This window comes from Pituophis catenifer, unplaced genomic scaffold (genome assembly GCF_029215685.1).
Source record: "Pituophis catenifer annectens isolate HBS135680 unplaced genomic scaffold, rPitCat1.0.hap2 SCAF_3, whole genome shotgun sequence".
In the NCBI taxonomy this organism is placed as follows: domain Eukaryota; kingdom Metazoa; phylum Chordata; class Lepidosauria; order Squamata; family Colubridae; genus Pituophis; species Pituophis catenifer.
Window position 1 is genome coordinate 172,255,227 of NW_027256883.1, and position 24,314 is coordinate 172,279,540.

The 24,314-nt window shown below is 37.8% G+C and overlaps 1 protein-coding gene across 1 annotated transcript in view; it reads left to right on the forward strand.

Moving 5' to 3' along the window:
- The window catches only part of MAPKAPK2 (MAPK activated protein kinase 2), an 83,260-nt gene extending 60,878 nt beyond the window's left edge, over positions 1–22,382 (forward strand). The window contains exons 2-10 of the mRNA XM_070941558.1: positions 6,217–6,356; positions 9,284–9,348; positions 13,666–13,745; positions 15,057–15,183; positions 17,833–17,908; positions 18,735–18,859; positions 19,648–19,733; positions 19,818–19,898; positions 20,492–22,382. Coding sequence (XP_070797659.1) covers positions 6,217–6,356; positions 9,284–9,348; positions 13,666–13,745; positions 15,057–15,183; positions 17,833–17,908; positions 18,735–18,859; positions 19,648–19,733; positions 19,818–19,898; positions 20,492–20,635 — 924 coding nt within the window. The 3' untranslated portion in view covers positions 20,636–22,382. The remainder of the gene's footprint in view (positions 1–6,216; positions 6,357–9,283; positions 9,349–13,665; positions 13,746–15,056; positions 15,184–17,832; positions 17,909–18,734; positions 18,860–19,647; positions 19,734–19,817; positions 19,899–20,491) is intronic.
- Positions 22,383–24,314: the final 1,932 nt, after the last annotated feature.

Here is a 24,314-nt window from a genome sequence, read left to right on the forward strand (position 1 = left end):
TCTATGATGCTCCATTGAAGTTTACAAAGAAGACATCAGATCAAAATAATCCCCTGGTATTTGTCCCTTTCTTCTAATATTAGCAATATACAAAGTGTAGTTTCGTTTAATGTTCTTGTTTGGTAGGAAAAGCTTCCAGGGATGAATCAGGTAAAGGAATTTCAAACTTGTTTTGGATGGAATTAAGGGAAAAGCAGCTGCCAGGGTGGATTGGAGTATAACACTTCCCCCGTTGGGAAACGCCAAAGCAGTCAGGGAGAATCTGACTTAGGATAAGAACTCTCACAATCTGTCACACGCTTTGGAAGATCTTCCACACCCCAGTTCTTCCCCTGCGTGTTATTTTCTCCATATACATCCTACAATTAAAGTTTATTGTAAAAATATTTCTATTGTTGCCTCCCAAATACAACCATGAATGGTAACACTTTGTTAAACTTATTTGCTGCCCATCTTGCCATGGATCTACTCCAGGTGGCAACACTAGTTGTACTTCACAGACTTTGAAGAATATGCCCCTGAGGAGGATGTCAAAGATGGTGAAGGTTTTATCCTGTTTTTTTTCCTTGAGTTTATTATGTCAAAATGTAGGAGGGAATTTAAATGATTAAATGCTTCTACATTTTTTTTAAAAAAATCATTTAGGAAGATTAGGTGTGTCTAGAACTCTTTTCTTTGACATGCTCAATTTTTTTGGTATGGAGAATGTTTTTTGTATGGAAGAACATTCAAGACAACCGTGAGCCCATGACAGTCTGAAATGATACAGGCCAGAAACACATTTGCTGGCTAAGTAGAAGGAAATTTTTATTATATCTTGAACTTTACACTGTAATACTTTTTGACAGTTTTCTGGCTAAAGGTCAGGAAAGCTTGACATTAGTAGAAAATACTTACGCCCAGGTGCTGGAGAAGATGAAATTCCCTGATAATACCTTTGACCGCAGAAAGAAGCTACATGTTAATATGCTGATCAGGCTTCCCATGTATGGAGATGAGATGGCAACATTTGCACAGTATTGGGAGACTGTTTTGGTAGACTTTTAACCATCCATGTGGGCTTGTCACAAATTTTGCTATAATATTAAGCCAACTCTCCCAATCTTTCAAGTTTGAGGTTATGTATTTCTTTTGATGTTGTCTGCTTGAAAGACAGGATTTATTTTGAGCCCTGAATGCGTGACCTGAGAAGCTAAGTCAAATGCTGGCTATCATGTTTCCCCGGTAAGACCTTCTTTCTCTTTCTGTCTCTTTCTCTCTCTTCTCTGTAAAGCGTGTTGTTCTTTGTTAGAGAGGTTATTCTTGTTAACATCAAAATCTAAAAACAATGTATACTTTACATATAATTAAATGAATTAGACCCCAGAGACATATTTCCAAGTCTAGAAAGCAGTAGTTTGCTAAGGTAACATACTGTAGTAGTTTTTCTTTGCCAAGGAAGCATTGTATCCCTAAACCATAGCTGCCTGTCTGAATATAACACAAATTCCATGCAGAAGGAGAAACTATCACATGATTGAAAGTTCCTCTTAAAACAATCATCCAGGAAAACATTAGATTTAGCCAGCAATACCAGCATGTTTATTGGCTTATATTTTCTGTGGGGGTGGGGTGGGGGAAAATGTGTTCTGCCTTGTTTTCTGCTAAAAAACTGGGAAAAGCCAAATTTAGATTCCAATTATAGTTGGCATCTAATTTAGATTCCATCAAACATCCCAAAAGTTTCAAATGTAGACACTTCAATGTTATGTATATATAAGCAGGCACAGTTTACACTAATTAACAAGTTTTATTCCCAAAGGTGGAAGCTATTAGCTGCACATAGTTAAATGGTGGAGGATTTGCTAGGTTGATAAACATTTCCTAGGAAAATAGGAAAGCCATGATTTAGTATCAAGCAGTAGGATCTTTCTTGTAAACAATCTGAAAAAGTCTATGTCACAAAGAGGCATATATTTAATATTTTAATTTTTCTCATCTGTGCCACACCATTTATGTTGCATTACAATACTCATCAGAGTCATTTCTTTCAAGTGAAATTTTCACAGATGGAATTGTGTGCTTTGCGCGCTTCCATTCTATGGTAGACAAAGGAATCCCAATGAAAAAGTTAGCTAAAAGATTTCAGGGGGATAGAAGGATCCCTTTTTGAAAAAGGAAAAGTTATAATCTGGGGAAGGGATTGAATGACCAGCAAGGAATATGCTTCAGGTTTATGGAAGATAAGATATGAAGAGAAAACATCATCCTCTCATAGCAATAGCTAAGTGTCAGTCAAAGATGCTGAAAGTGTGAGGTGAAGCCACTTCAAGGTAGCCTAGATAAGAAGCACAAACCATGAGTTAAATTAGCACCAACTTTATTGTAGGGTTACAGTAAGACAATCTTCCAAGTTTGAAAGCTTTTCTCCCCTTTCTGAAATGCTTCCCATGTCCCTTTTTTTCTGTTGGCTCATAGTATGGTTCAGTGGTGGGTTCCTACCGGTTTGCATCGGATCGGGCAAATTGGTAGCGGCAGCGGGAGGCTCTGCCTACTCGCCCGGACGCTTATACGCATGTGCATGTGCAAAGCATTGTGCGTGTGTGTACGAGTGCCCATGAGCAAACCATTAGTGACAGGTTTTGAAACCCACCCCTGGTATGGTTGCATAGTTTGCAGCTCTTCCTTTCATTTCCCAAAGTCATTCTCACATACCATTATAGAAAGATTTGGGACCAAGAAAATACCTCAGGCAGGACATAGTTGGAATTATAGCATTTGTGTCTACCAGATGTCATGATGACTGCCAATTTGGTTGCTTGTATATGGGGATTAGGGGGGTTAGACAAGGTTGTAGTAACTAAAGCTCTCAGGAGCCATTTATCAGGATAGTAGTTTGTTGGAGGAGGTTGAAGTTGCCCTCATGTGCTCTTACTGGTAAGATGGCCAGCATGGAAAAAGGATGCCACACTGGGCAAGATTTTTGTCTGATCCAGCAAGAATTTTCATTATCATTTTTCTATAGAAACTACAAGCTAAAATTTTTAATTTTGAATATAGTTATTTTTACGAAAATTGGATTTTTAAAATAAGTCTTTTTTATCCCTGAAAGACTCAGGGCAGCTTTCACATTCAATTACTTTTTAAATTAATAATCACTCAGACATGAGAAATAAGGAAAACTCAGGATTACTGAATGAATCTCAGGAAGGGTATTTAGTGTGGACCCCCTCAATGATACCATTTTGAAGAGGAGAACGCAAGTTATATAAAAATGTGGGAGTATTAACGTATGGATGAACTTTTGCCACCAGGTGGCACAATTGGCTTTGTATTGGGGTGCTTTCCTGTCTGTCGATTATATTCATTACAATCTAAGAATGTGCATGATTTTTTGAGTTAAATTTATAAAATATAAACCTTTAAAGATAAGGGAAAAATGTATTAATACTATGGTTTCTAAAATGCTAATATTAATAAATATAAGGTTGCTTAAATTGTATATTCACAACCAGTGTGGCGTTGATAAACAGCTGCAAAAACCATAATTTTTTTGTTACTTAATAAAGGTTTCTGTCTTAAGCTTAATATTTTAACACTAAGGTCTCCACTCTATATTTACTTGTTGCTGTTTATGCATATTAGAAAAAAAAATAGAAGTCATTCAAAATAGTTGAGTGAAGAAATAGATACTTTCCCCTTTTTTGTACTTTGATCATTTTATGATATTTATAAACACGTAGGCCCCCTTAGAAGCCACATTGTAGGTGTTTGTATTTGCTTTGTTTATAATATATTGTATATATAAGAATAGTTCTTGCTTGAATTTGGTTATGTGTCTACTACATGTGATAAAATGTTCCTTCTGCTCCATGACATTTCTAACATTATTATTGTATGATTTATCTACTTTGGAGATTATTGGTGGAATTGTATACTATCAGTAAAACATTATGTATCAATTTTGTTCACAGTTCTTCCCATTGTTGTGTTGTGACTATTTCTATTTTGCATCATTAAAGTTTTGCATCATTTTATCATTTGTTTTCGCTGTCTCTGTGTCATATTTAGGAAGGAGTTTGTAAATGTGTGGCGATGCATGCCATAAAAAGATTCAGAAGTTCTGTGGATCTTATGTCAGTATGAGCGCAACATCTCTCCAGTATTTATTAAAGTATCCCACACAAGTTTTCAGTCTTCTGAGTCTGGAACTTTCTCTACTTCCAGCCTACTCTTGTAATATGCATTTGATAACTTTTAAAAGCAACATGTACAGAACTGGAACTGTACACCATTTCCCTTTAAATACCGAAGACTAATTTTAAAGAAGTAGTCCAGATGTCATATTAACACTACATGGGAACAGTTGGGCCAATTAATACACTTATATAAGTATAAAAAGAGGTTTTTATACTTATGGTTAAATGAAACCATTACAGCTTCCCTTTGTTTACATGTTCATCTTTTGAAGTTGCAAGATTCTTCATTTCTCTGGAGAGCAGAAGGCTTTTATTTTAAAATTCTGGAAGCAATACCTAGTGATGGCATAACAAGTGGAATCTGGAAAGTAGAATCTCTTTTCCAATATTCAGTTACTGCTGATTTTTTTCTTCTTCTGATCAATCATGTCCGATTCTCAGACATTGCCTGGACAAGTCCCTGCATTTTTCTTGGCAAGCTTTTTCAGAAATGGTTTGTCATTGCCTCCTTCATAGGACTGGCCCAAGGTCACCCAACTGACATCCAGCCTGATGTCTTAATCACTACACCAATTCACACTTGTGATGATCCAGTACAGGGGTCTCAAACTTGATTTCATTGAGGGCCGCATCAGGGTTGTGTTTGATCTTGGGGGGGGCTAAGGTGGACGTAGCAAGGGTGGGTGTGGCCAGCTCGATGTCACTCCTGGGTGCCTGTGGTGGCCTGAGTGCTGTGCCAATGAAAACAGGCTCCTGAGCTCCGTTTTTGGCTGCGACAGCCTCCTACAACCCTCTGCCAGCGAAAATGGAGCTCGGGAGGGCCACGCACAGCCCTCCCAAGCTCTATTTTAACTGGCAGAGGCACCACGGGCCGGTCCTTTGCTGTTTCCAGGGCAGCCCACGGGTCAAATCTAAGCACCTTGCAGGCCTTGAGTTTGACACCCCTGATCTAGTATCAAGCTATAGAGAAAGTCCCTTGCATTCTGGCTTCCTTCTCCCTTTCTTAGAGGAATGCATGCAGAGAGAACTTTAATTTGTCTGTGCTTAGTACAAATTAAGCTAACCATAGAAGATTCTGGTTAAGAATTGTCATTAGGAATTTCATCAAGATTAATTTATGTAACAAAGTTGCAGGAGCCTGGCCTCTTTTCATATCTGCCATATTTATTCCTGTTGAGCTGATTTCATTTTCTGTTATTTTAGTTATGGAAATGGTATGAACTGCAGAAATCTGGGCAACACTAGATGGCAGCAAAGAGATTCAGAAAATTCCAGTTCATTGCTGGCAACTGCGAAATCTAACACAACCACTTCTTCACTAATACAACATATCCAGAGTCTATAGGTTATAATTGTCCACCACTAGAGGGCACATATGTTTGCTTTATTATAAGCCGAGACCTTTTTAAAAGGCTCAAAATGTTTTGTAATTTAGTTTCTTTTTGTGAGGCCCTTAAAATGATTTTGAAGGTTTTGATTGTGTCAACTTATTACAAAATGAGAAATATCTATCCAGGAGGTGAATTTAGGAAAGGGCTTTAAAAACCTTAGTACCCCCCAAACCAGGGGTGAAATTCAGTAGGTTCTGGAGAACCAGTAGTGGAAATTTTGAGTAGTTCAGAGAACTGGCAAATACCACCTCTGGCTGGTCCCAGAGTGTGGTGGGAATGGAGATTTTGTAGTATCCTTCCCCTGCCACGCCCACCAAGCCATGCCCACAGAACCGGTAGTAAAAAAATTTGAATTCCACCACTGCCCCAAACCAAAGAACAAACTAGGGGAAAAAAATGCCCTATCTATTCCAGGAGTGCAAAGGAAGTACTTGGAAGTGTCAGATGTGTAAAAATAGTGAATCATTCATTTTTAACAAATGTGTTGTTATGGTAGACCATGTGAAATCTAGTTCCCAATTGGTAAAGGAGTTGAGATTCTAATCTACAGTATCCTATGGTTAGTGATTAATGTTGACCAAATATGCTCTCAAGTGTGCTTCCCAAATTAAGGGAGATATCCCTCTTTCTTCTCTTGTCCTTTCTAGATGTTGCAAGACTGTCCAAAAGCTCGAAGGGAAGTTGAACTCCACTGGAGAGCATCTCAGTGTTCCCATATTGTGAAGATCATGGATGTCTATGAAAACCTTTACCAGGGTCGAAAATGTCTCCTGATAGTTATGGAATGGTGAGTGTCATTTGTTGGTGGGGGGGAATGGAAATCTAGAGGCATAGGGGTGCCCTTCCATGGAGATGTTCTTTTTAATTCCATTTGCCTTATGCCAAAACAAAGCATGTAAGATAAGGGTTTTGTAAACAGCATAGCTGGATAGGAAGAATATGGTTTTTCACATTATTTAGCCTTGGCCACTCAGGGCTACATAACCAAGGTCAACTTGTTGAATCAGGCTCATAAAGATAACAGAAGTCAAATTCTATCTGTCAAGGGCCAGATAATATATTCATTGCTAAGTGATTATGTCAGCACTTTTGCAACTTTTTGGATCAGCTGAATTCTCTGGGTAGTTTCTAAAGGTAGTCCCGTCTCATACTCAAAGGTAAATTAAACCATCCACTCAATTTAAAGTCATAATTTAAATATAAAAGTAAGCTTTTTTTAAAAAAAAATAGGACATATTAATTTAAACCTGAGCATATTGCAGTTTAAGCAAATAAGGTTCCTCCAGCTGAAAGAGGAAGAGGGAATGGGAGGTATAATAAGACCTGGAAGAGAAGGACAGGGGTAAGAGGATGTGGAATGATTCAGCAGGATTTGCTTCTTTCATTTTCTACTTGCCCAAGTGTGTTGCAGCAAAGTGCTAACTCTGTTCTACATGTCTATGGAGATTCTCAGTCTTCCAGGTCATGGTTGCCCCAAAGGTGCTTTTTCCAGAGGCAACTGGACTTTCTGGTTTTTTCTTTAAAGTCGTTTCGCTTCTCATCCAAGAAACTTCTTCAGCTCGGATTGGATGGTGGGGAATGGCATTTCCAAGAAGGCTCCACACCCATTTGCACTATGACACAGGTGACCTTGAGGACACAGACAAACCCCCCAGTGGCCTCAACGACTCTCTAAAAGAATGCAAATGGCAAGCTGTCTGCAAGGAATATACCAGTAAATCCTTCCATTCCTCACCATCCAGTCAGAGCTGAAGAAGCTTCTTGGATGAGACGTGAAAGAAAAGAAAAAACCAAGAAAGTCAAGTTGCCTCCTGAAAAAGCACCTTTGGGACAACTCCATTCTGCATACCTCCACACAGATAGCGGGTCTTGTATCTTTTCTTCTGTGCGTAGCTTCATGCTGGTCATTGGGCAAAGCCAGGAAGACAGACAGGTTTGTGCAAGAGAGTGTGAGAGCAAGTGTGGGCTGAAGAGAGAGATAATTTTGACCTCTATCGCCTCTCAGTTGGTTAGAAAATGCTTCTGCCCAATTTTTAAACATTGGAAGAGATTCTGAGTCCCTCCACCTAAATAGAATGGTTGACATCAGTGCATCACTGAAATATGGATACTTTGTAGAGAGAGTTAAAAGATTTCCCCGCAGGAATTTTGCTCTAAAGCAAAATTTGGTTCAGGGAGAGGTTATGGCCCTCACCATCACTTTTCTTGTCCTTTCTGCACCAGTTAGACTTTAAAATACAAAGCAACAAAATATGCCTCCAGGATAGACTTAAAATCACTTCTGAGCAGACCATTTGTGGGAAATCACATTAGGGACAGTAGGCATTTATTCTCTTTTTACTAAGCACTATCATTTCCCAGGTATCTTCCTTGGAGGATAGTTAGTTTTTAAAGCATCCATCCATTTCAGGGAAAGTTTTTTTTAAAGCTTAATTTCTATGCATGGGTGTGGGAGATTTTTAGGGGATTCTCAACCTGTAAATAGGTGTAACGAAGGCTGTTCAGATTTGCAAGTACCATTATTAAGCAAATGAATTGTGTCAAAAATAAAGCCACCTGGCTTGAAAAATATTATTTATTGTAATAATTTTGTCTATAATCTACTTATGCTAGTGTTTTTGTAAATGCAGAGTCACTATCAGAGTATTTAATCTGTGCAGACATCTACCCCAGTTTAACACACTTGTATACTGAATTCTACCCTGCCACTCACCTTTCGAAAGTATTTCTATTTCCAAGAATCCTGTGGCACCTTTGGATGCTGTTGGCTACTATCTATCTTAGTAACTGGATCATCTGACCTTCCAATAGCTGCAACATTTAAGAGAAAGCCACTTAAAATGAGCAGCTTTCTCATTCTTTCATTTGGAGGTTGTAAATCTTAGGGGTTTTTCCACCAAATTTACATCCCAGGGTGGGTCCTACTGCTGTAAGCAACTTTTTTTGACAGGTTTATTAAGGAAGCAAGTCCTTAAAGATCTTGCCCCATGCCTGGTCCTGGGGCCTTGAATTGGGTAGAAATCCATTTCTTGGTTATAGGAGTGATTATGTTGTGGAATATATTCTCAGTGATTATATATTTTAATCTTTGTAGTTGCTGCATTACTGGTCCATTCCTTTAACACTGGCATTTATACATGCTTAGATTTGATTAGGAGAATTAACATATTTACTGTTGAGACAATAATTGTCTTGTGTCACCTCTAATACCCCATATTTATTATAGGGGGGGGGGGGTGTTTGCTGGTTTTTGGTGGACTGCATCACACCTGATGTGTTAGTCTAACTTGATATATAACTCTGTTGTCTCTTCTTTAATCAATGAACACAATTATCTGAATATTGAGACAATGACTGAGTTCACATTTTTATGTAATCACAAGATTTTATAGTTTGATTTTGCTTAGCAGGAATGTCTGATTTCAGCCGCTATAGTTTGAAACGTATGTTTTATGATTCACATTGTGGCTGTTTCACATTGTGGTTGGGGAATTCTGGGAGCGGAAGGGTACAAATTTTAAACTTGCCAAGTTGGACATTGCTGGTTTAGTGCATCAGTGTAATCAGCCAATCTCCTGCAATACCCAATTTACTTAAAAGGGACAGTATTCTGAAGATCTTAGTACTTGAGGCTCAGAGGTGATAGAAATGTGTTTATAATTTTAGGTTGAGAGACCACTTGTTATCATAACTAAATTTGTTTATGAATTTCAGCTTGGATGGAGGGGAACTCTTCAGTCGAATTCAAGATAGAGGAGACCAAGCTTTCACAGAAAGAGGTATGAAGGGATAGAATAGATTTCTTCAAGCTTAATACAGATGTTCATATTCTACTACCCTTTAGCAAGGGCACTATTGAAAAAGTCCTAAGACTTCTTGCACAATGTACCTAACCTAATTCTTCCAAGGGGTCTCCAAACAACTCTACTGTGTTCTTTATTTTTCTTGATCTCCTAATGTATCAATAGCTAGCTAGTTAGTCAGTCAAGTGCTACTGAATCTGGCCCAGACTCTGGTGATAGAATGATGAATGTTTCAATTTGTCTCCAGAGATAACACCCTAGCTTTTTCAATAACTTACCCACAATGTCTTTGATCCTGTCTTTCTATCTTACCCATAGTCTTTCCCTTTTTATAGTTTCCTAAACTCTGCCAGCCTAATTGCTTTTTCCAGTCTGATATGCCTAAAATATAAGAGGTATTTTTTTTGCTGATCATCTTTTCAAAGGAGGCATGGTGGCTCAGTGACTTAATGATACGAGATGGTCTTTGCTACAATGGTTTGAGCCCTAGCACTGTGTGGCGGGGTGAGCTCCCATCACTTGCCTCAATTTCTGCCTACCTAGTAGTTCGAAAGCATGTCCTGAGCAAGTAGATAAATAGGAACACTTGGGCAGGGAAATGAGCTGGTGCTTTGTGCGGGCGGTCAGATTCTTGCAGGCTCTGAACCTTTCTGGTTGCGATGGCCATTTGTGAGGTGGATCTTGTGTAGGAGGGGGCCTTGCATGACATTGCAGGAAGAGCCGCTCATCTTTTCAAAGGAGGCATGGTGGCTCAGTGACTTAATGATACGAGATGGTCTTTTCTACAATGGTTCGAGCCCTAGCACTGTGTGGCGGGGTGAGCTCCCATCACTTGCCTCAATTTCTGCCTACCTAGTAGTTCGAAAGCATGTCCTGAGCAAGTAGATAAATAGGAACACTTGGGCAGGGAAATGAGCTGGTGCTTTGTGCGGGCGGTCAGATTCTTGCGGGCTCTGAACCTTTCTGGTTGCGATGGCCATTTGTGAGGTGGATCTTGTGTAGGAGGGGGCCTTGCATGACATTGCAGGAAGAGCCGCTGATCTTTTCAAAGGAGGCATGGTGGTCAATGACTTAATGATACGAGATGATCTTTGCTACAATGGTTCGAGCCCTAGCACTGTGTGGCAGGGTGAGCTTCCATCATTTGCCTCAATTTCTGCCTACCTAGTAGTTCGAAAGCATGTCCTGAGCAAGTAGATAAATAGGAACACTTGGGCAGGGAAATGAGCTGGTGCTTTGTGCGGGCGGTCAGATTCTTGCGGGCTCTGAACCTTTCTGGTTGCGATGGCCATTTGTGAGGTGGATCTTGTGTAGGAGGGGGCCTTGCATGACATTGCAGGAAGAGCCGCTCATCTTTTCAAAGGAGGCATGGTGGCTCAATGACTTAATGATACGAGATGGTCTTTGCTACAATGGTTCGAGCCCTAGCACTGTGTGGCAGGGTGAGCTTCCATCACTTGCCTCAATTTCTGCCTACCTAGTAGTTCGAAAGCATGTCCTGAGCAAGTAGATAAATAGGAACACTTGGGCAGGGAAATGAGCTGGTGCTTTGTGCGGGCGGTCAGATTCTTGCGGGCTCTGAACCTTTCTGGTTGTGATGGCCATTTGTGAGGTGGATCTTGTGTAGGAGGGGGCCTTGCATGACATTGCAGGAAGAGCCGCTCATCTTTCTTTCTGGTGCGAAGCTAGCTCGCCCTCCTGTGGCGCACCTTGGGAAGCGCACAAGCATGTACCACGGCAGAGCTAGTAAATTGGCAGCCAAACTACTAATCTGCATCAGCATTGTAGTCTCCTGGCTAATGTAACAGTGCCATATACTACTACTACTACTACTACTACTACTACTACTACTACTACTAATAATAATAATAATAATAATAATAATAATAATAATAATAATAACCTTTTCAAAGGAGTGGTCAGTCTGTAACTGTTCTAGGTTGGTTGATTGATTCTTTTTGCTGTCCATGGCACTCTTTTGTAACTTGCCCAATTTCACAATCTATCTTCTTTCTCTTGCTCTTTTTCAGTGTCCCAACTTTCCATTACTATTGGAAAACACATTACTTTAACTATTCCGATCTTTATTATCAGGGACATATTCTAATCCTTCATGTTTTTGTCTGTTTATTATGTCCCTCCTTCATAGCACTAATCTCCTCTTTACCTCTCCAGCACTCTGCCCATCTTTATCTAAGTCCAAGAAAACAAAACTATCTACTTCACTTCTTGACCACCAACTGTAAGTTCATTGAGCATGCCTGTTGACAGCATTTTTTAAAATACTTAACATTAATCTGCTTTTCACTGTACACTTTTAATTTCATAATTAGGTCTTTTTAAATTTTTGCTAACAAAATATTTTCAGCACATCTCAGACTGTTAGAGTTTTAGCCTCCAGTTTGATTCCAGCAATTACCCTTTCCAAAAGTATAGAACTTAAAATATATGGTGACAATATAGAGCCTTGTTTCATATCCTTTTTACTCTGAATTACACTGTTTCTTCAGTTTCAGTTCCTGTATTAGCTTTTCATTCATTGTAATAATCAGGTGTTTGGACCCACCCAGTAGCTTTAATATATTCTACATTCTGACATGATAAAGGCAATCAAAGTTTGGGTCAAATCAAAGAAGAAGGAAATCTCTTCCATTTATTTTTCTTTAACAATTCTATTTTAACTATCTTTCCCACTGCTTTGTGTGAAACTTCTCTTCATTTGACACTTGACACACTCTTTCTCCCTCTCTCCCCCCTCTCTCCCTCTCTTTTTCTCTCTGTACTGATTGTACTGAATATCTCCTCTCTCCTTAAATATTCCTTGTTTATTTACATTTCATATTTCTTAACTGCCCATCTCCCTCGTGTGTGTGTGTGTGTGTGTGTGTGTATACACATACACACACACACACACACGCATAAGTGGATTTTTTTTTTGCTTAGCCTTTCTTGCTTGATGTCATATAAATGGTAATAAAATAAAATAAAATAAAATAAATGTTAAAGTTCTGCTTTCCACTATTGTGTGTTCCTGTGGCTTCAGGCTTTAATCTTCTGTCTTGATCCTTTGATCTAAAACCTACTTGGATTATTTTCTCTTTGAAATCTTATGAATACTTTCCAGTATTTTTTCCCAGTACTATATCTCTTATCTATTTTTATATTTCCTCAGATATATTTTCATATTAGTTATGTACATGCTTCTTACATTCATATTATTCTGTATATTCCTTGTTCCAGGTCACATCTTACTAGGGCAGCTATATACATCAATAATTACATGAGTAATTCATGGTCTTTTTAAATAATCTGTATCTAGATTTCCTGTTATATAATATATTTGATGTAGTCTTTTTGGTGGTGCTTGAGGTAAAGTTTGTCATTCTGTTGCTTGAAGCTGGTGTTGGCAATGAATAGCAGTAGCAATAGCAATTAGATTTATATACTAGTTCACAGTGCTTTATAGCCCCCTCTAAGCGGTTTACAGAGTCAGCATATTGCCTCCAACAATCTGGGTCCTCATTTTACTGACCTCGGAAGGATGGAAGGCTGAGTCAACCTTGAGCCGGTCAGAATCGAACTCTGGCAGTCCATAGAATTACTCTATAATACTGCATTCTCACTACTTCATCAGCATTTTTCTCACAAAACCGTATTTATTTATTTATATTTCATATTTTAACAGCCCATTTCCCTCAGATTAACTTAAATCCTTCATTAGTCTTGAATTGTGCTCTCCTTTTTACAGACAGCAGTGTCAATGACTTTTTTTTTTTTTTAAAAGGCCCCATTCCTCCAATAATGTCCATCAAAGTCTCCCTTAACATCATCTTCATCTATGGGATGTATGAGCTTTCAAATTAACAATTTCAAGCCAGGTTTTTGTTTTTTTAAAAAAATTAAATTATTGAGATTCAACAGATGTAAGGTAAGCTATTGGATGGTATTTTCAGTGAGATGTAAATCTTTACTTGATTTCAGATCCTTTAAATCAGCCCCTTAAATTTGACATTGTCAAATCCCATAGGCTGGGATATACAGCCTATGATGTGAACATCAGTTTGAAAACAAGTAATTTATAACATTAGGACAGAAGAACCATATTATAAAAGGGAAAAGAGAAATATAAATGCACAGTGTGTAAGTTATAGCCATGTTAGATTTGATTATGCTCTGAATCTTAACCTAATACAGAAATGCAATGTCCTTGTGATCTTTAATTGGGATATGAATTTTTTGCCTGTTTGATTACTGAGAATAACAGAGTCTTACTTGCTCTCTCATCTCCTTTAGAGGCTTCTGAAATAATGAAAAGTATTGGAGAAGCCATCCAGTATTTACACTCTATCAACATTGCACACCGGGATGTTAAGGTATGTATTATCTTAGTCCTATGCAATATAACTGATAATTTCCAAAGCTTTTTCTTAAATAGATTTATCCCCACAAATAAAAGGAGGCCTTATTTAATGCACTATGCTTGATCTGCACGATTTTTTTTTAAAAAAATAAACTGAATAATTAGTGGCAGATTATAAGGACTCTTTGCATGATGAATGTTCTGAGTTTAGACAGGTTACAACCATAGTTGGGGCTTTTTTTTTTTATCAGTGATACTCTGTTTATACAGCATTCTCCTCTGAAGGGTATATCTGCCTTAATTTTGTGTCATTGTAGGATCAGGTAAAATCCTTTCTTCAGCCCTTTTAACATATCCATTGCATTATTTTAACTTGCTCCCAATACTTTTGCTTGCTATTGCGCTATAGTCTACTGTTTTTCTTTTATAATTTTGCTATCTTCATTTACTGATTATTCTTATTTTTCTTAATTTAAATGGTTTTTAAGTTACAATATGGTTAACAGCTGATGAGGGATGGCCTCTTGACTGTGAGTGTACAGTATATAAATGAAGTCAAGCAATAAATGTACTATGGTAGTTTTTTAAAAATTGGTTGTTCTTACTCTATTTTACTATGTTTATAACATAGCAGAGTATAGCAGAGTAAAACAGAACAATTTAAGGGATTGATTTAGAGCAGGGGTGTCAAACTCGATTTCATTGAGGGCCGTATCAGGGTTGTGTTTGACCTTGGGGGGCCGGGGTGGGTGTGACCAGCTCAACGTCACTCATGTTGGGGGCGCCTGTGGTGGCCTGAGTGTTCTGCCAGTGAAAACAGGCTCGTAAGCTCTGTTTCGGCTACGACAGCCTCCTGCAACCCTCTGCCAGTGAAAACGGAGCTTGGGAGTGCCACCCGTGGCCCTCGCAAGCTCCATTTTCGCTGTGATGGCTTCCTGCAACCCTCTGCCTGCGAAAATGAGCTCTGTTTTCGCTGATAGAGTCACTGTAGACCAATCCTTCACTGTTTCTAGGGCGGCCCCACAAGCACCCCACAGACTGGATTCAGCCCCCGGGACCTTAAGTTTGATACCCCTGATTTAGAGGATCTGAAATCAACTACAGATTTAGTCATGCATATGAGGTGGCTTATAAAATTATTATATATATAAATCCTGGGAATTATTTTGAATAAAATTATTTTGAATGAAATTACAGAGGAAAATAGCATTACATGATTTTATGTGGTGGGGTCTTTTTTACCTTCTATGATTGGAGCAAATTTTAGAAGTTGATATAGAAGATAGCCTTTGATTAAGGACTTTTATCTTTTTATGTCTTGTAGCCAGAAAACCTTCTATATACCTCAAAAAGGCCTAATACTGTATTAAAACTTACAGACTTTGGTTTTGCTAAAGAAACCACAACACATAACTCCCTAGCTACGCCATGCTACACACCGTACTATGTGGGTAAGTAACCTTACTACAAGGGATAATTTGTGAACACAATCCTTTTTTGAGATCGAGTCTTACAGGCTTCTGCCATTACAGGTAATGCTCAATTTATGACCACAATTGAGCGCAAAATTTCTGTTCCTAAGCAAGACAGTTGTTAAGTGAGTTTTGCCCCATTTTACGACTTTTCTTTCCACAGTTGTTAAGTGAATCGCTGCAGTTGTTAAGTTAATAACATGGTTGTTAAGTGAAACTGGCTTCCCTATTGACTTTGCTTCTCAGAAGGCCATAAAAGCTGATCAGATGACTCTGAGACATTGCAGCCGTCATAAATATAAGCCAGTTGCCAAACGTTCAATTTTTGATCACGTGATGATGGAGATACTGCAACAGTCATAAGTGTGACAAATTGTGAGAGGTCATTTTTTTCAGTCCCACTGTAACTTCGCAGTCACTAAATGAATGGTTGTAAGTTGAAGACTATCTGTATCTTTAGAGGGACAGCGATGGTAAAGTTCAGGTAAAGGACATGCATATCACTCTTGAGTTCTGAAAATAGTTGGGATGGAACAAGAATCAAAATGTTCAAGAATGCAAGGCAGCACTTCATAGGATCTGATGCATAATTTCTAGGGTTACAAATTTGGGTTAGAAATCAACAGACAACCATTGGGTGGCAGCAAAGTATCTATGCATTCTTTGAAAGTTATGGAAGTAGCTGTTTCAAAAGTTGCCAGGGCATTATAAACATAAACATATTAAATATATGGAACGTGTTAATATTAGTAAAAGTTAAGTAATACTATTTAGTTTTAATTTCAGCATATCTAAACATGAGCAGAAAAAAAATCAAATCTAACTATTGCCACATTCTACTTACTTATTTATTCTGGGCACGCCTTAATTTTGGAATGAGATTGCCAGTGTGCTAATCAAAACCCAAATATGTCCCTTTTCCTGCAAAAATGGGCCAAACTATCCATTATTAGATTTAATCCATCTAGTCTTACCGATAGCTGATTGGGTGAACAAATAAGCTTATGATGTTTGCATTTCTGTTTTCAATATGAATTGGGCAGAATTGAAGCCAGATTTACTGGCATATCCAGAAGATGGGTTTCAATTATTTCAATTACTTTATTCCACCTAGGAGGACTATTTAAATTGTTTTGACATTTTTGCTTCCCAATATAAGGAGTAGTATATAGATATTCTACTTTGCAATGTCCAAATAAAACAAGCTTGCTTTCTTAAGGAAAAAAAAAAAGTTTCTAAATCTGTAAATAAAGAAAAAAAAAACAATGTATATACAAATTATGCGAAATATCTTAACCATCCTGTTGATTTAGTTTTAAAAGAAGGTGTGTGAAGTGACATCCAACTCAGTTACAAAATGACTAATGCAACTTTTAAATCGTTTTTGTGTGACCTTAATGATCTTTTGCTGGCAAACTTTCAAATTGTATTTATCAGTCTCAGTGAGCCAGCTCAGCATTTATCACTCTCAGTGAGGCCGGCTTTCCCAGGAACTGAACGGATAGCTTATGCCGATAAATTGTGTCCAAATTGCAAATACTGAAGCAAGGGTTTTCCAGGCACAGTGCCAGGGGTAATAAGTTCCTAAATGAAGGGACAGTTTGTTCTTTTGTAATAGCCTGAATGCTATACTCTTGTTAAAATAAAGGATGTCTTTCATTATCCTGCCATGTCATACTTTTCTCTTCTAGTGCTGCCTTTTACCTGCCATAATGGCCTAATAATGTTAGCCTTTTCTTCAGAATTAGCATACTCATTTTCTTTGTAAAACACAGCCTGGTGGTCTATCGCTGTGTCAAGTAGTCATTTTCTGCTGTCTCAACAAAAAGGGTGTTTGGAGTTTGTGTCCAGTTTTCAGAGCTACGCGTGATGGGAAAAATCCTCTTACATGAGGAAGTAAAGGACTGAGACATTCCTTTCTCTAATGTTTTCACCTCCTTTATTATTCTTTAGCATCAGCTACCGTGTTTCCCCGAAAATAAGACCCTGTCTTATATTTTTTTGAACCCCAAAATAAGTGCTTGGCCTTATTTTCGGGGAAGTCTTATTATTTTGGGGCGCATGGAGCAAGACGGGACTCCTCTTGCCACCTTACCCGATTTCCAGCTCTGTCTCCCTAACCCTAACCAGAAGAAATGGCAGGGACTAGATGTGCATGCATTTAAATATTTTTGGGCAGGCTTATTTTTTGGGTGGGGCTTATTTTAGCGCATGTGCTCAAAAGCCTGATTGGTCTTATTATCTGGGGAGGTCTTATTTTTGGGAAAACATGGTATAGTAAGATGGTGAAAGACTCTCAGATCTTTCTCCTTGCTCTCTGGTTATAGGAAGTTCTTGAGAAACCTCCATCCCTCTCCTTTGATATTTGACTCATTCTTGTTCTCTATTGTGAGGAGGAATTTATTCATCATGACAAGGGAACTGTTTTAAGCTACCAAAGCAGGAATGCTCATTCAGGTTTTGTAGATGAAAAAATAATTAGCATTCATGCAGTATAATGGCTGCTTTCCTGTGATATATCTTTCTGCTCTCTGTCTTCTCTACTTCACAAATGTTGCCTCAGTGCTTGGAGGCACAGCAGAATAGAGACTCACATTCAGTTAAATTTCCGTTTCTCTTTCCCTTTAGCTCCAGAAGTACTAGGCCCAGAGAAGTATGACAAATCCTGTGATATGTGGTCCCTTGGTGTCATCATGTATATTTTGTAAGTAGCTTGGCTTACTTGAAATTACTTTGAATGTTCTTCTCTCTATACTGTATTCTTGACTTTATTGACCTTATAAACAGACCCTTCAGTATGTCAACTTTTTAAAATCATTATGCAGTTCAAGATAATTATCAGTAAGCACTAAAGGTGATGCACAGAATATGCTTACAAGCTCAGCTTATTTACGGGTCAGGGTGGAGAGTGAGCAGGCTGTCAAAATGGAAATAGTGATAAAGCCTAATTATAAGATAGAATGGAAAGATTGCATGTCTTGGTATTGTTGCTTATATTTCCATTTTAGAAAACAGTAATTCATGAGTATAAGGGTATCAGCAATGTTCATAAACTTCATTCCAAATGCTGATCTTGACATTTGAATCTCTAAGCAGTTGTGTACCATATTGGTTGATATTTTTCACTAGTCACCAAATCAGCATTTGAGTTAAAGTGCATATATGAAAATGCTAAAATAGACACACAGACAAAAACAAATACAACTTTCCAGTTTCAAATAAGTGAAGTGGGGAAGTGGAGATAGAGTAGGTGTAGACACTTCACATATTTCTTTCATGTGAACTCGGTATATACAACCTCTATCATCAAACACTCTATGAGGCTTCAGATTGAAGAAGCACAATGTACCTTCACTATTTCTGCATTCACCTCTATCACTCAAGCTGCAAGTGACCCATGGAAGGAATGACCAGCACATGATAATTCACATTTTAGTAATCTCACAGTTAAATATTATATGGGACTGCCTTTGAAAGTGACTAATACAAAATAACTAATGCAAAATCATTTCTCTCTCTATTTTATGTAGACTATGTGGCTACCCTCCTTTTTATTCGAACCATGGTTTGGCGATTTCTCCAGGGATGAAAAAAAGGATCAGGATGGGTCAATATGAATTTCCAAACCCAGAATGGTCTGAAGTATCAGAAGAAGGTAAATGTTATTGTGAACTTCAACTATTGTTTTGTTTTGGAAAGCAAACAGAAAAAAGTGAGTGAGCTTAATGCGTTTCAAACCCATACTTTGAATAAGAAAAGAAGCAAAGGGTCTTAGGAGAAACTGTGTAATTTTTAATGTTTGAAAACTTAAAGTTATTCCACAACCTGGCTGTTACCCAAGAGAACTGTTTTGTGAGTTTTGTATTCATTCATATACCCTATTCTTAAATTAAGAGGAGATGCTGGTAAATTTATCTTCAGCTTCTGCTATGTAGAATCAACTGGAGAAGAACATATTACTAGAAGCATTTTGAATGAAAGTTTATAAGGAGTATGAGTTTTTAAGAAAGCAGTCGTTAAAGGCCCCACTATCTTTTTTCATGTATTTGTAATTTTCAGCACTCACTACAGCAAAATATCAAAATCAAGTGTTTCCAAGACTTTCTTTAATGAATGTCACTTTACATTTTGACAAAATATGGCCTTTCCAAATGTGTTAGAGTGTAGTTCTTATTATTTTCTGCCAGCGATTTGGAAAAGATAGTGGAAGTTGTAGTCCATCAGATCTGGAAGGTGCCATGTTGGAGGGAAGTGGCTTAAACTAGCTTTAATGTGCTGATATGCTTAGATAGTTAGACCAACCTGAGAACAGTGGAAGATGAAGTTGCAGTGCTGTATCTCTTGGACTAAAGGAGCAAATTTTGTCCTCACCATCATCACATCACGTGTATGAGAAAACATACTGCACATTGTATTGATATATCTGGTGTTTTCTTCCTTCAGTTAAACAATTGATTCGAAATTTGCTGAAAACAGATCCTACCCAGCGGATGACTATAACAGAGTTCATGAATCATCCATGGATCATGGTAAGGGCTCAGTTGTTGTTTATTAGAAGTAAATCTTGGAACACCTGAGAATATTCTAATTTTCTTTTTCTTTTCTCTCTGTAGCAATCAATGCAAGTGCCGCAGACACCTCTGCATACTAGTAGAGTTTTGAAAGAAGAGAAAGACCTTTGGGAAGATGTCAAAGTAAGTTCCTAAATTCTATATGTCACAAAGTTTATTTTTTATTATTAATAATATATAGATCTATATGCTGTAATGATAAAGAGTATGCATAGACAAAGTACAAAATGAAGGATATCCCCCTTCCCCCTGTCTTTCAGTCTTATACTAGAAAAATTTAAATCTGCTAAAAGATTGATCAAAGAGGTCCAGGCTGAATCTTCAGTAGACCCATATTTTTATAAATATTTGGTAGTAGCTATTATTGGGAATAAAATAAAAGGGATAGCTGGTCACTGAGACCCTCAGAGTTTAACCTTTAATCTTGCTATACAGTTAGTATAAAAAAATAGCAGGGAAAGGCAGGTAAAAGTTATTTGAAGATATTTAATTTGGAACAGAGGCAATAGTATTCTAAAAACACTGAAAATGGCAGTTTTGCATGTGAGGCCCCAAATGATAGAGTGGGGGATCTCCAGAGGGTTGAAGTGTTCCTTATCATCTATGCATGCTGATTTATTTTTATGAGACCTCCAGCACTTTCTCTAAATTTGCTGTGGCTTCATTTCTCTGTTGCTAATCTCCTGCAACTTTGTTTTCTCTCTACCCCAATTTAGGAGGAGATGACAAGTGCCTTGGCCACTATGAGGGTAGATTACGAACAGATTAAAATAAAGAAAATTGAAGACTCTTCTAATCCATTGCTCATGAAAAGGCGGAAGAAAGCAAACACTTCTGAAACTGCAGTTCTCCCTCACTGAGAATTGAGTAGAGCCAGGCTGATGGTTGTGAAAGCAATAATGATACTTATATATTTTTAAAAAGAAATTGGAAACAAGACTGTCCTATAAAACACATGGAATTCAATTCTTTATATCAGACTAGTTACTTGTTCTAGCTGACCTTCATGTTTCTGATGTTTCTAAGATGAGGCAGGAGACAGCTGCTGTACAAATACACCCTTCTATTATTTTTAATTTTTTTTATGGTCCAATAGGAAAAATATTCTGATAATTGGATTTTTATTGGTAAAATCTCCCCTCGTAATCCCCTGACCCTCAAAAACACTGAAATTTCTGTGATAACCTTATAAGGGTTAATAATAATATATATATCTATATTTTTAAAATTACTGTAGAGTTGAAATCCCAGCAGAGTCCTGTGCAAAGTATTATGGTGTTGATTGTTTTGTTTTGTTTAAAGATAAAGGCTTTTGGTTTGTTTCAAAGGAGCTTCTGGGCCATTGAAGAAATGCCATCTGAAACAAAGGCATTGTTGATTTTTTTTTTGTCTTCATTTAGCAAGAACTGTTCTGTTGTTTGTGCAACTTATAAAGACCTCAGTTTGCAATCTTAAAAGTTAATTAACCAAATGTCCCAGTGTAAGATAGCCTCTTAAACTGGAAGCCTTCTCTCTTTCTGTCACTCACTGGTATGCACAGGCTTATTTCCCCTTTGCTTGTCATTTAGCAGATCATATATAATGCTGTAGTAGGAGGTTTAGTAGAAGGAGGAAGTCCCCACTTTTTCGTAGTTTAACTTGATTTTCTGAGGGATAATGGTGGGATCCATGATGCACTCAGAAGTCAATTATGATCTCAGGGTATTTAGGTGGCCTGACAGAAAGAAGGTGTTTGCTGTTAACTGATCTCTTTCAGTAGCTGATCCTGGAGCAGTATACCAAAATATGTCTTGTTGCCCAATTTCCATCATCATCTCATTCAGTGTCAAACTGAATCCATTTAAAAGATCTCATGCTGTTGCATTTTGTAGCTGCTCATGGTGGCCCTTTTTTTCAGGAACAAAAAATTACTAAGAACCCACAACTCTTAGGACTGACTGCTTACATTTGAGATAAGCATTGCATGGAAGCTTCAGACAGCTTCAAATTCACGTAGGATGGAGTCTGCCCCTGCCATAATGATGTAAAAGGATAAAAGCCACAAAAATTAGGAATTTTTGTTGGATGAATACCTGAACTTTTGTAGGTAGTAGTTGGCAGTGGCACAAATATGTGATGATGGTGGTGTGAGTTCTGTTTAGAAAACCAAAGGGCCACAATTTTATTCTGAATAAAATGGAATGTATCTACAAGGTATGCAAACTTCAGCTGGGATTATCTTTTTTTCTTGGGCACATTTGCTTAAAACTGAGAGTTTTTCTGATTCTTATAATTATTTCATGGAGAAAAAAATCTTTGTATACAAGTTTGCCTCATTTTCCTGATGGTCATTTTTTCTGTCCCCCACCCCCCCCAATATATCCCCCCATGAATGGATATCTTTTATCATATTTGTTTTATTGGTATTTTTTTAAGCACACATACTTGCTTTCCTTTCCATTTGAAAAGAAAACTTTAGTTTTTAGTGACATTTTAGACACTGTAAGGAACTTTAATTTGTAAAAAAATGTTCAGTTTGTTTTGGTGTCTTATTGCTAACAAGAGGATTTGGTCTGCTTTCCTGCTTTCCCTCATTTTGGATTAAAGACACCTAATACATTAATGTTTGCTTTTGTGTTTATGTGTGTTAATTGTTGCCTTGCACACCAGACTGACTGGACAGTTTCTGCTATGATAATTACATGTCCCTGAGAAGCAGCTTTATTGTAATCAACATATGTACATGTTTTTGCACATATAAAAGTTTCCAGCACAACACCTATATCTCTAATTCTGGCCATGCCTGTTTAGAAGTAAATCCTGTCATCTTTTGTGAGTCTTCCTGATAGGAGTCTGGCTCTCATTGAGTGGAATAACAAAGGACTTTAGTGGCCTCTACTTCAGTAGTCACAGACACATTGTTGGCTTTGGTGATGCAAAAAATAAAATCCCTCAATCTGCTGAGTATACACAGATCTACATACGTAAAGTTTGAACAATGGCTGAATGCACCCAATGAGAACCTTGTCTATGGATGAGCAAAATTACATTTTTAAAAATGTTACCAAATTATTACTTCCAACCTTCCACAGCACTGGCCATGTTGACTGGAGATGCTAAAAGCTGTCATTTTTAACATACTTTTCCATAACTCCATCCTAGTCTTTCCCTAGTCTTAAATAGAAATTCCACCATCTTAAACCTAAAATAAAGTTGTGTTACTTTACAACTTCACAAATAGAAGGGGAAGGAGGAAGTTGCTTTAGCATTAGACTCTTTGTACTTGCTTATCCCCATCATCAGTCTCTTGATTATCCTAGATTGTGGTGGAGGCAGATGTAACAAAATATTAACATTTTTTAAAAAAAATTTGATTTATATGCCACCCTTCTCCAGAGACTCAGGGCGGCTTACAATGCGTTAAGCAATAGCCTTCATACTTTTGTATATTTATACAAAGTCAGCTTATTGCCCCCACAAACTGGGTCCTCATTTAACCTACCTTAGAAAGGATGGAAGGCTGAGTCAATCTTGAGCCTGGTAAGATTCGAACCTGCAGTAATTGCAGGCAGCTGTGTTAATAGGGTGCTTTAGACCACTGTACTACCAAGGCCCTTGATCAGGAAATGATGAATATGCTGATTTGACCAGCATATTCAGTTGGACCACAAATCTTCCCCATGATGATGACAAAATATTGGAAATCCAATTCTCTGTAGGAAGCAGCTCTTCACTTTGGCCGAATGTTTCCTCTAGACAGAGCCAATTGTTTAAATTTGGAGCTATCACTGTTCAGAAAGTGAAAAGGTCTTGGACCTTTTCAAATGAGCTTCTTTTAATTTCTGGAGGGATGTTTCCTCTAGTTTCCTCTAGATGGAGCCACTTGTTTAAATTTGGAGCTGTCACACTTCAGAAAGCTAATGAATGTTGGACCTTTTCAAATGAGCTTGTTTAATTTCTGGAGGGATATTACCTTAATTTCTGGAAGAATGTTTCCTCCAGTTTCCTCTAGATGGAGCCAGTTGCTTAAATTTGGAGCTGTCACTATTCAGAAAGGGAATGAATGTTGGACCTTTTCAAATGAACTTCTTTTAATTTCTGGATTAGGCTGGGAAGTTTCTGTGTGATTGATATCACACCCAGCATTTTTATTTCCAGTGTTTCTGCCTAATAGGTTTTGATTGGTGGGCAGGGTGAGAAACAAGCAGAATGGGAAGATGCCAGACATCTTTCATTTTGACTAAGTCATGTGAGCTGAGGTATTCAGTTTGTATGAGCACAAAATTATGTGAAAGTTACAATTGCCAATCTTGGGCTGGTTACAATGGTAGAAACACAACATGTCTACTTTGCTGTTGAGTCAATGTTTCAAACTTAAGAATCTGTCATTTGAAATGAATTGTCATTTAGGAAGCCTGGGTTAAATACAGGATGTGAAAACAAATACCTCAGCATACCTCAGAGAACTAGAGAAAATTCATTATTTAAGTCATGCAAGATGTTTTAGTGGCTCCCTTGCTTTGTAGAAAGGAACATTTTTAAACATTTGTTCTGTAGTGA